General features: G+C 43.8%; 3 protein-coding genes across 6 annotated transcripts; 2 read left to right on the top strand and 1 right to left on the bottom strand.

Annotated features, from left to right (window-relative positions):
- The first annotated feature begins 201 nt into the window (after positions 1-201).
- On the top strand, positions 202-7,163 carry marveld2a (MARVEL domain containing 2a). Of its 4 annotated transcripts, none has more exons than XM_084693743.1 (10): positions 209-306; positions 569-724; positions 1,170-1,233; positions 1,834-2,817; positions 2,949-3,169; positions 3,610-3,645; positions 3,902-4,059; positions 4,768-4,939; positions 5,433-5,483; positions 5,903-7,163. In XM_084693743.1, exons 4-10 carry the CDS (start codon positions 1,851-1,853, stop codon positions 6,020-6,022), a joined length of 1,725 nt encoding a protein of 574 aa, XP_084549869.1. In that variant the 5' UTR covers positions 209-306; positions 569-724; positions 1,170-1,233; positions 1,834-1,850; the 3' UTR covers positions 6,023-7,163. The 4 variants fall into 4 exon arrangements, with proteins under 4 accessions (XP_084549871.1, XP_084549869.1, XP_084549870.1 ...); XM_084693744.1 differs by having other exon boundaries at positions 1,170-1,266; XM_084693745.1 differs by lacking the exon at positions 569-724 and having other exon boundaries at positions 202-306; positions 1,170-1,266.
- A 175-nt stretch (positions 7,164-7,338) lies between these two features.
- Positions 7,339-13,857, top strand: oclna (occludin a). Its single transcript, XM_084693746.1, has 9 exons — positions 7,339-7,492; positions 7,967-8,046; positions 8,397-9,051; positions 9,164-9,331; positions 10,351-10,475; positions 11,931-12,116; positions 12,303-12,474; positions 12,708-12,749; positions 13,032-13,857. The coding sequence occupies exons 2-9, from the start codon at positions 7,994-7,996 to the stop codon at positions 13,128-13,130; spliced, it is 1,500 nt and encodes a 499-aa protein (XP_084549872.1). The 5' UTR covers positions 7,339-7,492; positions 7,967-7,993; the 3' UTR covers positions 13,131-13,857.
- Positions 13,858-14,269: 412 nt separating this feature from the next.
- Positions 14,270-15,958, bottom strand: LOC146220879 (ankyrin repeat domain-containing protein 34B-like). The gene has a single exon (XM_084694035.1). It carries the CDS (start codon positions 15,956-15,958, stop codon positions 14,270-14,272), a length of 1,689 nt encoding a protein of 562 aa, XP_084550161.1.

The raw sequence follows: 15,958 nt of genomic DNA, 5'->3' as shown, positions 1-15,958 counted from the left end.
CGAGCATAAACTATGACGTGATGTGTTTATTTGTAATCATACACACATTGTTACCCTGTTCATTGTTTCATGTGTCTTTATTATCGATACCCAATTCCATAAATTAGTCATCGGTATCACTTCCTCAAGGTAATCCAATTTCATCGTACGTTTTTCTGCTACAGGTAAGTGCTAGGTTGTGGTATTTGAAATGACGTCAGGACCCGGGATGGGCTAGTCACGTGGTGAGAGTCCATGCGAAAAATAAAACCTGTGTGGGTTTCAGAAAATGGAAGAAATCGCCTCTCTTGAGGAACTAAAGTTAAGGTAAGCGAACTATTTCAGTAGTCTACAACGTTCCAATGCTCTTTCGCGGAACTGACCCGACAATGCCTAGGCCTAGTTTTAAGTAGCATATGATTACGTAATGAGAGGTTACTTTTTTGAGTATCGATGTCGTAGTGAAGTTGCAATCCTTATTATAACCTACTCTACATTTACGCTAGTCCTCCAAGGAGGTCATGCATCAAGAAGACTTGGGGGACTCAAGAAAGCTAATTGTAATCTATTTCTATTGATGCTGTACCAGTAATATAAGAAACAACAACTCTAATCAAACATTGATGAAGGATAGACTGGACATGTCGTCAACTGGAAGCACTGAATAACTTGCCCTTTGGTACTTTGCGCTGCGAGAAATATGGTGCCTCAGGAGCGGAGTCAACTTGATTTCTGTGTTCTTAAGGTAGCAAATGACACTTATGTGTATTTTTAGAATCCGTTAAACTGAAGTAAATTGATATTGTAACCATATTAATTAATTAATTATTAAACACACTGTTCATTTATTCATGGTTGAACAAAAATGGTGGAAAACAGTTTTAATTAGCCTATATGCTACAGATGTTATGACCCTGCTAGGTTTAGCCTAGCCTGAGGCGACTTTTTTCCGTAGCCTCAACAATATAGTCCATGTCAGTCATCACTTTGCTCAGGGTTCGACTCATACGAATTCCTTTTTAGAAATCATTAGACTTCATCAACAGCTAATAACATTCCACTCACTAGTGTGTAGCCTACTATTGAATGACTTTTGAATTTTAAACGGTTTGAATTTAGACACAATTTATGAATTTCAATGATGTGCGTGTACCTCGTGTTATTTGAAAACCAACAACTTGTCTTTGCAGGTGATTCCTGGGTAAATGCTTATGTATGTACAGTCAAGGTTTGCATTCTGACCTGCAAGCCAATGTAAGTCGAGCTGAGTGACTGCGTGTGAAAGAGGTACACAGTATGTTTATACAGTATATACATATTAATTAAAGCTTTGGTCCATCTAAACAAGGGCACTTTTAGGAGATTTGCTTTTTGGATAAGCAGAAACATTTTTGTGCTGCCACCACTATTACTTTACTGAGGCCTCAAAGGGTGTAGCCTATCAGGTGCAACTAGAATCTGAGATAGTTCCACATGTGGTTCGCTTTGGATAAAAAGCATAAATGTGGTTGTGGCACAAAAATAAATCAGCTTGCTTGGTGAGCCCGCTGTCTCATGGTGATGGGAATAGTCCGTAGGATGCAAGATTAGCATTCATGGTTATAGAATAACATTATGCTGCATGTGGGGCTGACTAAAGGTGTCAATGGTGCATTACTGGTAAATATGGTATCAGGGATTACTTAAATCTTTCCTGTGGTGTCATTCTATTAATATATGTCATGTTTGCTAATGTCACTATAGTATCAACTTGACCGAGAGAGATTAAACATGTTCTTGATAATTTGCAACAATAGTTGAATCTCCCATGCTTATGTTGTGTATGTGTGTGTCTGGATCTTCCCACACCCTCAGGGCTCATCTCCTTTCCCATGTCCTCTGGAGGAGGCTTGTACGGCCGCACTGAGCGTGTCCGTCATGTGCCACACTATGACCAGGTCCCCCCGGGCTCCCCACAGAGTGACCACCTCCATGATCTCCAACCCCTGAGTCAGCTGGATGCAGAGCTAGCTCTGAGCTCCGACCCCTTACCACCTCCCCCCCTACCACACCAGCCCCCTGTGGGGCCTGAGTTTGACCCAAGTGACAGCAAGGATAACGTCGACCCGGAGGCTGACCCATCTATCGACATAAAACCAGTCCACCGCTTCATTCCAGACTCCTGGAAAAGCTTTTTCCGAGGCACCAGCGGGCGTAGCAGTGACAAGCCTTGGTCGATGCCTGGCTCATCCTCCAATAACAACAACAACAGCAGCGAGGGTGTGCGCTGCTCACCCCCCCACTCGCCCTCTCTGCCGGGGTCCCACCGGGACCCCTATGGGGGGTCGGGTAGCAGCTACAACTCCCGTAAACAACTATTGGGAGGCGCGAACCACCCAGAGTCCATTTCTGGGCGGACTTACCGTACGGGTTTGACCTATAGCGAGCGTGTGGAGGAGTATCATCAGCGCTATGATTACATGAAGTCCTGGGCGGGTCTTCTGAGAATTCTGGGGTGTGTTGAGCTGCTGTTGGGGGCAGCGGTGTTTGCCTGTGTCTGCGCGTACATACACAAAGACAACGAGTGGTTCAACATGTTCGGCTACTCCTCTCCTGGGGGTACATATGGGAGTTATGGAGGAGGAGGGATGTACGGAGCAGGCATGGGCGGCTCTTACTACACAGGTCCAAAGACTCCATTCGTGCTGGTGGTCGCAGGCTTGGCCTGGGTGGTGACTGTGATTATGTTGGTGTTGGGGATGACCATGTACTACCGCACAATCTTGTTGGACTCGTCCTGGTGGCCTCTGACCGAGTTCACTATAAACCTGGTTCTGGCTGTGCTCTACTTGGCCGCAGGTGGGTCCCACTGTGCAACACCTCCACTGGAGATGGAAAACTGGCCTTTCTGTATTGACCCTATGCTCCTATCGTGTCCTTTTGCTCAAGCTGAGAATTTCCTAAACTACGTTGTTCCTTGTTCCCAAAAGGTGTGGTATATGTCAATGACATCACCCGCGGAGGTCTTTGTTCGTACCCTGTGTTCAACAACGGCATCAATGGGGCCTTCTGCCGCACAGATGCAGGACAGACGGCTGCCATCATTTTCCTCTTCTTCACCATGTTGATCTATCTAATAGGGGCCTTCGTGTGTCTCAAACTGTGGAGGCACGAAGCGGCTCGCAGGTACCGCGAGAAGCACAGTCAAGAGGTGAGGCTCCTTCTTTTTGTCTGGATATTCGTAAGTAGAAGTGGTGGAGCAATACCTGAAACACACATTTCAAGTCACTCCCAAATTTGCATAGCATTTGCTTACATCATGGTTATAGACGGTACATACTCACGTGTATCTACATTCTCTGTTATCTCTTGGGGATTTTCTCCACTCTATGTTGACAATTACATAGCTGAAAAGGCTTGTGAGAAAATCGTTGTCCTTTGAGAATGTCCATTAGAAGATGGGGCCGTCATGGCGAGTTGCTATGCTCCCTTTGTTTAGCGCCACAGGGACTTTTTTTCCCCTTCTCCATAATATACAGTACAACATAATACATTGTATTGTACAGGGTCTCTTGTACATAATAATAATTTACATAACACTTGATTTTGTTTTTGTGTGATATATTTTTTTGATTATAACTTTTTGTCCAGATGCAATCGAGAGAGTTTCCTGGAACACGAGTTTTGGTAAGCGTTTTATTAATTTGTTACTGTTTCATGAAATCTTTTAAAATCTGCATGTCAGATTAGGTGTTAATAGGAATAAAAAGTACAATTAAAAGGGGAACAAGACAAACAGAAAGAACTGACAGGAAAACAGATTCAGGTTTCTTTCAGCTACATTATTATCCTTTTTAGCTCAACAGATGACCCATTGAGTAGAAGAGTTTTGAATCAGTCTCTTCACAGGGATATCCATAATCTCTGATCCTTTCTCTTCCAGATTGTTCCAGATCATGATCATGGTATTCCTGAGCAAGTCCAGCGTTCCACTTTTGTGCCCATCCAAGCTGCCCCCAAGGTCGGCCCACCCAAGGTCCTACAAGGGGCCATTCCCTCAGGACACATCCCTAAACCAGTCATCCTACCAGACTACATTGCGTGAGTGTGGCATCTGTGGGAGCTAAGAGTTCCATTTGTGTGAAAACTAGCTGTGCATTTCAGACTTCATGTTTATATCTGCTTTAGTGGCCATAAAACAGCTGCTATCATCCCGTTTGGATTGTCAAACAGTGTTAGTAGGTTCTCAGTTTTGAGCAACAGTGTGATGTATTCATTACTTCTAACACTGTCTTGTATATGATTAAAAGACTACAGCCAGACAGTCTTTGGACTGCATTTGCTGCTACTGGTAGCTGGTACTGGAGCTTATGGGCACAGACCACCCTAACCCAGACCACCCTAACCCGGACTACCCTAACACAGACTACCTTAACACAGACTACCCTAACACAGACTACCTTAACACAGACTACCCTAACACAGACTACCTTAACACAGACTACACAAAACAATATCTTCCCCCAGGCCATCAGGCTTCTCAACCAGCAACCTTAAACTATTTAATGTACATATTCATCGACACACGCTCTTTTGAAACTGTATATATTCTCCATCAACACTGCTAGTGTTGATTGTTTTTTTAATTTATTTTCATAAGTGATTTGGGTATTTTTATATATTTTTGCTGCTAGTGTTTTAAATAATGCCAACTATGTAGCTGTTGTTTGCCATGTTATAATAATTTCACTGTTCAGGATGACCCTGTTATACTGTGCACACGATAACACGACTTTCGATGTCCTACAGTAAGTACCCAACCGTCCGCACAGACGATGAGCGTGACCAGTACCGGGCTGTGTTCAATGACCAGTATGCAGAGTACAAGGAGATTCACTCTGAAGTGCAAGCAACAGTGAAAAAGTTTGATGAAATGGATGCCATGATGCGTAGCCTACCACAGCAGACCAACAACCCCATGGTGATTGACCTTGTCCACCTGTCATTCATCCACCCCATTTTGTTTTGTGGTTCTATTCATATTTGGTGCTCTTACACTTTCCAAAGGAGCTTACCTCTATCATTTCCTCCCCCATACCAATATTGAAGAGGTCCATGGAGGAATTGAATAACTACTAAACAAAGTGTTGAGAAAAAACCTACTTTCATACATGTAAATACTGTTTGTAGTTTTGAAGGAATTTGTGTTTACAGCTATTCCTTGAATTCAATTATTTCTAAATATACAGCACCAGTGCAGAAATATGGTCTCTTGGGAATGTTTCACCCATTTTCTTCATGTGCTTCGCCTCATTTCCCTCACGGAACACGCCCAGATTTCCACAGGCTGTTTCTTCTTCCTTCCCCTCAGCTCACTTCCTCCTTCCATCATCAGTTGTTTCCTCGGTGTCCTGTACTTGAATGCCCTTCATTTGCTCCGAAATTCATGTTTTGCATCAAATTTCCTTTTTCAGGAGTATGAACGCGTAAACAGAATCCTCCAAGAGTACCAGAGAAAGAAAAATGTGAGTCCATCTTCTTACTTTGTCTTTCACTCACTCTAAGGTCATTTAGACTATTTCAGAGTCTAGTCTATGTTTTCCTGAGCCTGCCCCATTCTTTCCCTTTATCTCTGTATGACATTTTGTTGACAGGATATAGTTGAATGTCTGTGTACCAGTGATTCTGTTCAACCATTGTGTGAAGAATGAGCCAGATTTAAATGGGAGGAGAGTGTGCGTGTGGGAAAGAGAAATATATGAAGGAAAAAGAGACTATAAAGGGAACACTCCTACAGTAACAGGACTGTTGTATTTAATTTTTAAACGGCGTATGTATTCTCTATACCAAACTGATCTGATGCTATTTGATCATCAGATTTGATCTCTAGTACTTCTCTTATTTGGAATTCATTATGAATAAGCAATGTACCCCTCAACCCTAGGACCCTACTTTTTTGGAGAAGAGAGAGCGTTGTGAGTACCTGAAGAGCAAACTCTCCCACATCAAGCAGAAGATTCATGAATACGACAAGATCATGGAATGGAACGACGGTTATAACTAAACATCTAAAGCCTCTTGAAGAGAAACGTGTGTGTGTGTGTGTATATATATATATATATATATATATACACACACACTCTTTTCTCAACATTATTTATCTGCGTTTACATATTTGTTAGCATATTTAGATGCTTGTGTTATATATATATATAACACAAGCATATTATGTTATATATATATATATATAACATAAGCATCTAAATATGCTAACAAATATGTAAACGCAGATAAATAATGTTGAGAAAAGAGTGTGCGTGTGTGTGTGAAAGCATGTTTGTATGTTGAGTAACTAAGTGGTTGGATAGATATCTGACTGAAGGGACCACTTAAGCAATGCTTCATTTTACTGAAATGATCTATGCAAGTCAAAGAGGTACCGTAAACATTCTGTAGCTATGGCCTTCATTTCACTCATTCATTTCAACTTCAGTGGGATCTTCAGTGGATTTGTACCTCCTAAAGTGTTAGGGAAGTGTAAAGGGAGAAAACGTTTTTGCTACATTCCAAATGATGGGTTATGTAAATAATTATTATGAAACTGTTATTAGTTAAATGTTTTTCATTGTCACTCGATCAATGAGCACTGGATATATTCATGTTTTAAGCACTGTAGAACCTTTACCCCCACCGTTAAATTCGCTGTCAACTTCACCTTCTGAAAGTCCGAGTTCTCTGTTTTGTGATGTCCATTCCATTGTTGTGCATGCCCTATATAATTACCTAATCCATCAGATTCTGGTTTGTTTACATTTCTGATTCTTCACTTCTACTTTTTTCGTCAAATCATATTTCTTAATTAACAGATATGGATGATGAAATATTACAGTATGTGTTTTAGTGGCACCTTTTTATGTTTACCACATTGCCTATGTAGTGTTAGGGCACTTTTCCCATTAAAACCCATTGTAGCTTTAGCATCTTTTTGAGTTGTTCAGTAGTATGTGTATATGTTTATGTATTCATTCAGTAAAAATGTGTGAAAGGTGTAAACATATCCTATACCTTGATGGTTTGTCCTCTGTTCTATGGCATTCCCATGTTGCCTTCTTGTGCTGTAAACATTTGGATGCAGATATATTTTTGAGAAATGCTAATCTGTGTTGTATTGCATTGGTGCTTCAAATTACAGTTCTTTGATTGTACCTTGTGTCTGATGTTGTCATTGTGTGCGTGCGTGCGTGCGCGTGTGAGTGTGTGTGTGAGTGATGTCAAGCTGCCGCATGGTAGAATTAGATTTTTCTAGCATGCATAAAATTGCTTAAAATGTGTGTTTTGCAATGCGCATTGTAGACGGCAGAGGACTGGTCAGGTTGGAGATGTTGAAATTAGAAACCAAACCAACCAACCAATTAAAGCATTTTTTTAAAGTGGGCGGGGTAAAGCTATGACGACGCGCTCACCTAAACTAGGTGTGGTGTTGCTTGTATTTATGAACGTCGAAGTTTCTTTGCCTGCGACGTTTCTCAAACAGGTGAGTGTTTTGTTTCTCCATTGTAAAATACTTCGTTATTTTCCTGGCGTGCAATTTGATTCAAACTGTGATTGTATTGCATTTTGTGTTCCTTTCAATAGTGTGCTTTGTACACCTGTACCAACATAAAACATTTGTTTGTTGATAAAGCAACTGTCGTTGTATATTTCCCGTTGAATTATTATTTTTAATTAGGAGGCCATTCTAATCAAATATTTAAATGGTGTATGGCATTGGAGAGTGCTTTTTACTTTCTAAACAAACCAAAAGCATTAGTATACAGCGGGGCATAGTTTAACACAGCCGTGGGCTACGTCATTGATTCAATGTAATCTAGTTTTTTGACGCTCACCTACAATTGGTTGAAATATTTTACAGGAGAAAATGTATGGTTAGTGAGCAACTATCTTGTGAGTCACTATGCCCACTGATTAGGCCTCTGTATTTTCTTAACACTATTCTGTCTTCCAGCAGAAATTCAAGAGCCTCTGAGGACTGAAAATGTCTTCAAAGCCCTATGGGAGTCCACCTCCCTACCAGTCAGAGCATGAATTGTGAGTTTGTTTACCTTAACCTAGCATACTTTTCTTGGTGCGTCCTGCATGATTCTGTTCTTGTAACATATATCAGCTTTTGGCCTCATACATAGGTTTAGGGGTAAATAGTGACATGTCAATTGGGTTAGTTAGGGTTAGAGTGAATGTCAATAGACCATTGAAACTCATCCATTTATTCACCACAGAGCAGGAGTAGTGTTGGCGTACATGGTGCTACTATTTTTTTGTCCACACCGATGTTAAAGCATAACCCTAAGCCTTTGTTTGACCTAAATGTCAGTTTTAAGTATAATTTGTACATAAACATAAACATGAAAGGAATTTGTCTTCCATGTGCGTCTGCGTAGTGAAGAGCAACCTCAGCCGGCCTACTCCTTCTACGCAGACGATGAGTTCCAGCACTTCTACCGCTGGGCGTCTCCTCCTGGAATCATCAAGATCATGGCCATCATTGTTGTAGTGCTGAGTGTGGGTGTTTTCGCATGCGTGGCCTCTACACTCGCCTATGACTCCCAGGGAGCGCTTGGCGGGTTTGGGGGTGGTATCGGGGGAGGTGGTGGTTATGGGGGAGGAGGTGGTTATGGGGGAGGAGGTTACAGCAGCTTTGGCGGTGGAGGATATGGAGCTAACAACGGTTATGGGTATGGTTCTCTCGGAGGGAACTATAATGACCCACGGTCAGGCAAGGGCTTCATGATCGCCATAGCGGCCTTCACATTCATCGCAGCATTGGCCTTCTTCATCATCATAGTGTCCCGGCAGAACCTGTCAGAGTCCAGAAGGTTCTACCTGTCTGTGGTGATTGTGTGTGCCATCCTGGCTCTGCTGATGTTCATAGCCACTATAGTGTACCTGGTGGCCGTGAACCCCATGGCCCAGTCGTCTAACTCTGTCTACGGGGCCCAAATTGCTGGCCTGTGTGCCCAGTACCAGCAACCACAGTCAAACGCAATGTTTGTGAACCAGTACCTCTACCACTACTGTGTTGTGGAACCACAAGAGGTGAGTGGGATGGGCCCCCATTAATGGCCGAATTGATAAGTCTTTTTATTTATGTGGTGAGTAATTGTATATGGCGTGTAACTCCTTGGCCCATCTCCACGTCCTCCTGCAGGCGATTGCTGTGGTGTTTGGGTTCCTAATTACAGCCGCTCTGATCATCATGATGGTGTTTGGTCTGAAGACTCGTCAGAAGATCCGAAACTTTGGCAAAGAGAACATCCTATGGAAGAGAGTTAAGGTCATCAATGAGGAAGCCCCGCCCCAGGACGTGGAGGCTTGGGTGAGTGAGTGGGGATGGGTGTAGGGACAGTATCCTGTGACAGTGTTCCGTGTAAGGTGCAATCAGGGCAGCCTCCTGCTAAGGTTAGGTTGGACCATTTTTCTGCTTGTGAAGTGCAGTAGAAGCAGGTCATAGCTGAAGTGGTTGAACTCGTTTAGCCAGTCTCTGGTCTATAGCAGTGGGGGAGGATAACTGGAGTTGTGCTCTCAGTTTCTGGGTGTGGTTTAGAATGTGTGTGTGTTGCTGTGGCGGGTGGGGGTCATGTGGTTTCACTTCTACTCAATCTGTCAAATGGCGGGTGGACATCCAAAAGAGCACTAAAGTATAAGGTTAATTATCTTTTTCCATACTGCATAACCTTACACAGGACAATGCATTTAACTGGAAATATTTATAAACAAGGAATCGGTGTGTGTGTCTGAACTATTGTTAGGACCCTCTTCCCTTTGGGAAAGTACCAACGTCATGATTGACAAAAGTTGGACATGGATACTGTATTTTGTCAAAAACTAGGAGTGATTCAAAGCTTTGTTTTGGTATGCTCATTCTAGTACTTAAGTTCCCTGAAAAAAAGTAACTGGTTGGACCAGTATTAAAAGTATACAGACTGTTAGCTATGAAACACTCTGGGAACTGCTGAAACAGGGTTACTGCAAGACTTGTTGCCTCCCACGATTCATTAGATTATTGTTATGTTGTGGAAACAAATGTTCTGAAATGTCAGTCCTATAAAGACATCCCTGGGTGGGAGAATTTAACAAATGTCCTTTCGTTTTACTTTTTTTCCCCACAAGTCCAAGTTACAGTGTTACTATGTTGACTATCTCACCAATAGTGGTGTGGCCAAAATGGTAGTAATAATCATTTTAACAGAAAGATTCCTGTGATTTCAAGCTCAAAGTTTCCTTCAAAGGTACATTCATGTGGGAACCCCTTTTTGTAAAATGTATTTTCATTAAAAACTGTAGACATAAGCAACCCTAACCATAAACAACCCTTCTGTTTTGGTCTTTCCACAGGTGAACAATGTGTCAGGTGTTCCTGATGAGGGCATAGTCGCTGACTTCCCTATGAAGTTTGGGGGTTCCAGGAGCCACCTGGATGACAACAGCACAGACTACGACAAACCACCCATCAGTCCTGAGTGAGTACACAGACAGACATGGCATTATAGAAAGAAGTTTGCTTGTTGGCTAAGTCCGCGACGCACTACACACCAGCTCTTGACTCACTTTTGGGTCACTACCCACCAGTTGAGAAACACTGGTCTATACTGTATTATTAAGACCAAGGTATGTCAGGTGGATTAACAACAGAACTGGGCAGCCTTCAGTTGTTACATACAAAAATCTGTACTAGCCTGTACAGTGCATTGTACAGTACATAGCAGTGCTAAGAAAAGGAAGTCTCTAGCTGATCTGCAGCGCTGCAGTTTGAGTGAGCATGCCAGAGCTTGCTGCTGTGCAGAACTGAGTGTTCCATAAAGAGAGATGGTTCTCTGAGACGTTTGTCCGCTCAGAAGCAGTTTGGGCAGATCAGTCCCACAAAGACACCCCCAGATATATTAGGCGGCTCCGCAAATGAGTAACTTGCCACATGACTGCAGTTGTACAACTGACAGATGTATTTCATCACCTGGTAATTAGCTAAAAGGCTAAGCCCAACTCCCTTCATGAGTTGTGCATTAAGCTAAATCTATGTCTGTGAATTTGAGATGTTGTCGGTGCCTTGGAGCATCCCTTCATTTTAATTGCGTCTCAGTGCCTTGGTCCCCAAAGTAGCAATTAATTAAATGGGATTGAGAACCTGATTAAGTGTCCGGAATTGTCTTGTGAAGATAGTGGGTTAATTGAATTATTCGATGACCTATTTTTTTTATTTTGTATACTTACTGTGGAAACTAAACATGTTGGAAATTAAGTATTCCCCATTCCAGTTCTACCATATAAGCCTTGGTTAAGAAGAGATGAGAAGGAGGGGATAGGGTGTTTTGTTACTATCTTCCAGTGAAAGAAGACCATTCTACAAATGCTGCCAAATTCCCGAAAGTCTAAAAGCCATCTTTTTAAATGCCCTCCCATTGTAAAGGGACTCCAATGCCAGTGAAACAGGAAACTTGATATGCAGATTTGTTTAGGAATGGGGATGTTCACATATTTCATAGATTATCTGACTGTGAGATCTTCAGAGAGGGTTTTGGCTGTGCTTGTTTTTGTTCAGTGAGGAGTAAGATCACTGTTTTGGGAGAGAGGAGCAGGTGGAGATCCCTGTTATTAAGTAGTCACAATTGATTTGTCACAAAGACTCAGTTATATTGACTCTTCAAATGTTCCTTCCTCTTGCACAATCTTGTCATTGTCACAAATATGTGATGAGTCATGGCTTATCTCGTCACAGAAACTCGAAGCAAAACAACTTCCTTAAGTCGAGTGGTTTTGACTAGTTTATCTATGAACTACTTTGTCTACATTCATTATTGATAGTCAAGTACTAGTTACATTTGTGACCACTACACAACATTATAGCCTTATACAAGCCTAGAAGGCTATAGTGATAAATGGAGCCTTTTACAAGTCTCTCGCTCTCTCTCTTTCCACAGGCCCCCTGTAGAATATCTCATGCCTTCACGCAGCAGCGCCCCCTACAGCAGTAGCTCAGAATTGGCCAGCTCAGCGGGGAGGCCCAAAAAGAAGCGGGCTAGACGACCTCGCCGCGCCAATGGACAGGAGCCCGACACAGACTATGCCTCATCCGGAGATGAGCTGGATGACAATGACTTCGACAGGTACACTGAATCCCTGAGTCCCAGACATTCTCTCACCTCGGATCACATTTATCTGCATTGTGCTTGAGAATGCCGTCGCAGAAAATGCATTTGCTCCGATGCTGAACTGGCTTCTCTCCCCTTCTTCTTCCTATACTCACAACTACCTTTTCTGTGTCATTTTTCTTCCCTGGGTGCCACTGTTAGTGAGTTCCCACCCATAACCAATGAGCAGGAACGCATCAACTACAAGCACGAGTTTGACCGGGACCACCAGGAGTACAAGGACCTGCAAGCAGACCTGGACGTCATCAATAAGAACCTGTCAGACGTGGACCGAGAACTGGATGACATGCAGGAAGGCAGCCCCCAGTTCCTGGTGAGCAGAATGACATGACTCTCTTAAAACATTCATGAATATCTATTAGAGATTCTACAAGTAATTCTCTATGTACAAGGAATGCTTTGGGGTTAGGGGTGGAGTGTTAGTGCAGGGTCTCCTCCTAATGGATGAAAAAGCTAATAAAAATAGCTGGAGAAGCCAGAAAAGTTTGGCTCCCAAACTTTCAGCTACTTTTTAAATGTTATGATGTAATTTATCCATATCTACAGGATGCCATGGATGAGTACAACAGACTGAAAGACCTAAAAAGGGTATGTATCCACAATTGTGCCCACTGTTGTGCAGCAGACAAGCCCTTTTCAAGTCATCAATGTATTTCACTCCCTCGTTTGTTTACAGTTTCGCACCATTACCTCTTAGAGACAGAATTGCAAAGCAGGCATTTAAGTTATCCTCTCATGCATGCTGCTAATGACTGATCATTAAATCCTCTCTATCCTTGTGTTTACCCTAAACCACCGTTGTCATGTACCAAACCGTATCTCAGCTGCTTCAGACAAGTGCAGAAGGCTAATGTTCCTCCTCTCGCCCAGTCGGCAGATTACCAAATGAAGAAGCGTCGATGTAAGTACCTGAAGGCCAAGCTCTCCCACATCAAGAGGATGGTGAGCGACTACAGTCGTGGGGCCTGAAAGACATCGCTTCATTCAAGGTCATCCCTTGCCACACTCCCTGTTGAATCATCTTGGAGGATTCATTTGCAGCAAGAGAGTCTGCCAATCAAGCACTGTATGCTAAACGAATTCTGGATAAGCTATTCCATTCTGAAAAGCTATCCCTGTCCTTCTGAAGCCATGACTGGTGAGATTTCTGCATGATGGTTTTAGGAATGGAAATAATTGTATGTTTTGTGTGATATGCCACTGTTTTTGTATTCTTTTTTAAAACTCAGACATTAGGTAATAGTTGACCCTTTTCTTTTATGCATACTAACTGTATTTATTTAGTCTCTTCCTCTGTAATTTGTCTGAATCTTTTTTAGTGAATCGTAAGTTCCAGACTCAGTATGACTTGGATCCTGAGTTGTTTTAACTATCACCAACAAATCTTACGGATAAGGAATAAGTCCTTGTTACTTGTTTGTATTCTACGATACTTTTTTACTTTTAAGCAGAATGGATTGACAGTTGTAAATATGTGAATATGCTGTGATGTTTGTCAAGGTCTCCAAGTTGGTCTGTTTGTAAGTTTTGTCGTCGCTTATAAATTCTGGCGAATTCTACAATACAAAATAGTCCATCATATGTTTTTAAATGAATTTGATTGTATGCCTGTAATGTTATTTCTTTTATAGAATTGAGAGAATATTACTCTCTAGATTTTTATTGAATTTTCAATCAAATTAAAAATTGAACACCAGTTCCTTCTTAATATCTAATCCTTTAACAAACAATGGCAAAGCAGAAGCTGCAAATTCACACAGGACACGACTAGAGTAAATCTCTAGCAAAAACAGGAAGGGTATTACAGCCACAGGTAATTATCTAGTGTACCTGGAATAAGGTGTCTCATTCAAATCTTAGGATTTATATTTTTCATACAATATACTTACAAGTTAAGCATAAGACCTCTCTTCAATACATTTTTCTAGTCGGTTACTAACAATTTTACCACCCATATGAGATGGAAATTGCCATCCTTGTGTCGATAGGCACATACGTGCCTTCACTAAAAAGCTGGCTCGCGATCATTAGCGTTGGCGTAACTGACGAGTGACTGAACACGACAGATGGATGAATGCACTTCATACAAGTCTGTCCACAACAGCCCCTCAATGACCAAAGATCCCGTCAAAGTCTCCCAGGTGCTTGATCTGCTCTGTCTGCATCGAGTGTCTCCTCAGCAGCATTCTCCTGGTCTTCAGCTCTTTTGGGAGGCCAGGAGGAGCCGAAGGTAGCAGGGTCTTCAGGCTTGCTACTGCTCCGCAGACCGCCCTGCTTCCTGGGCTGGGGTTGGAGACCGACCCAGAGATGTTGGGGATTGGAGAGTGGTGATGAGGGAACAGTGGGGGTAGGCAGCCGGGTCTCGTCTGGGAGATGGGGTCAAGTTGAAGGGCCCCAGAGCCCCTGCGCTCCAGCCCAGAAAGGGCTCTTCTGGTAAGGACTGGGGCTTCTAGAGATTCCCTGGAGCCCAGCAAAGTTGAGGAACGTGACATGACCAGCTTCCTGCTCTCCAGAGGGGCTTTGCCCTCCTCAGGAAAGCCACTGGCCAGCTGAGGGTCGGAGCTATAGTGATCAGCCCCAAGGTGTCGTCTCTGGATGATGTTTCGCAAGCTGGATACAGCCAGACTGGGGAGGGGGCAGCCAGAGTCTCTTCCCCCAATGGAGGTGGAGGAGGATGGGGATCCCTGGCCTGAGTGGAGACTTTGTGAGTGGAGGTTTGGGTGGGAAACAGAGTGAGAGGAGAAAAGACTTGAGATGGATAACTTTCGGCGCAGTGGCCCCCCAGTTTCCCCCACTGTGTCCTCAGTGTTAGTGTTGATGATCTTGTTCTGGTCAGTACTGCAGCTACACCTGTGGGGGATTCTTTTGTCATATTCTTCAGTGTTCAAACCCAGCCAGTTGATCCTGACTGAGAGATCCTCTTCCACATCCCGGAGGTCTTCTGTTGATGAAGGGGCTAAGTTGGGCTGACGGACCAGAAGGGAGGCAGGGATCCTTAGCCAGGGCTCTGAGTTCAGCCTCTGGAGTGGCTGTTGCAGTCTGTCCAACCTGCCCAGGCCTCTTGCACTGGAAGGGGAGGAAGGTTGGGAACTCATGCCCCCTGACCCAGAGCACATACTCTGCTTGAAAGAGAACATTTGGCGAGGGCCACCAGTGGAGGAGGAAGAAGAGGAACATGGAGGGGAGGTGAGGAGCTGGATCTCTGAGGGAGATGCACAGGGAGGTGCAGCTGAAGAGGGATGCAGCCCATCCCCCTGATCCAGGGGAGCAAGAGGGGGTACGTTGAGGTACTGCCTGGCCCTTGGCTTCCCACAGGGGAACGTGTCCGTGGTGATGATGATCACCTCCTTTCCCTTGGCCTTGCAGGTGTCCAGCAACAGCTTCAGAACCTCCTGGTCCCCAGCAGTAACTGCATAGAGCAGTGCTGAGCTTCCAGAGTGATCCTCCAGGCCTGGGTCTGCACCACTGGCCAGGAGCAAGGACACCACCGCGGCCCCGGCCTGCCCCATGCAGGCATGCATGAGGGCCGTCCGACCTGATTTGTCCTGAATGTTGAGGTCGGCTCCTCTTTCAAGCAGATACTGAACCAACTTGTCCCTGCTGGCACTCTGTGCATCGACATGCTGGGTCCTGCAGGCCACCATCAGGGGGGTCTGGCCCTGCCGATCACTCTCATTGATGTAAGCCCCTCCCTCCAGGAGAAGGCGCGTGAGACGCAGGCGGCGTAGGAACACGGCTCGCAGCAGGGGGTTACCTGGCTCGTGAGGGGCCCCTGACACACTGTCCTCCCCCTCCAT

The sequence above is a fragment of the Hypomesus nipponensis genome, chromosome 27, assembly GCF_054491055.1.
Source record: "Hypomesus nipponensis isolate SF chromosome 27, ASM5449105v1, whole genome shotgun sequence".
In the NCBI taxonomy this organism is placed as follows: domain Eukaryota; kingdom Metazoa; phylum Chordata; class Actinopteri; order Osmeriformes; family Osmeridae; genus Hypomesus; species Hypomesus nipponensis.
The sequence above is the reverse complement of the archived record's forward strand: the minus strand, read 5'-3'. Positions and strand labels throughout refer to the sequence as shown.

Bases quoted from the DNA above. Each gene is read 5' to 3' on its own strand.
- marveld2a (XM_084693745.1), top strand. From the start codon at position 1,851: ATGTCCTCTGGAGGAGGCTTGTACGGCCGCACTGAGCGTGTCCGTCAT. The intron at 3,170-3,609 runs GTGAGGCTCCTT...CTTTTTGTCCAG, and splicing joins GCGAGAAGCACAGTCAAGAG to ATGCAATCGAGAGAGTTTCC. The intron at 4,940-5,432 runs GTGATTGACCTT...TTCCTTTTTCAG, and splicing joins AGCAGACCAACAACCCCATG to GAGTATGAACGCGTAAACAG.
- oclna (XM_084693746.1), top strand. From the start codon at position 7,994: ATGTCTTCAAAGCCCTATGGGAGTCCACCTCCCTACCAGTCAGAGCAT. The intron at 10,476-11,930 runs GTGAGTACACAG...CTCTTTCCACAG, and splicing joins AAACCACCCATCAGTCCTGA to GCCCCCTGTAGAATATCTCA. The intron at 12,117-12,302 runs GTACACTGAATC...TGCCACTGTTAG, and splicing joins GATGACAATGACTTCGACAG to TGAGTTCCCACCCATAACCA.
- LOC146220879 (XM_084694035.1), bottom strand. From the start codon at position 15,958: ATGGAGGGGGAGGACAGTGTGTCAGGGGCCCCTCACGAGCCAGGTAAC.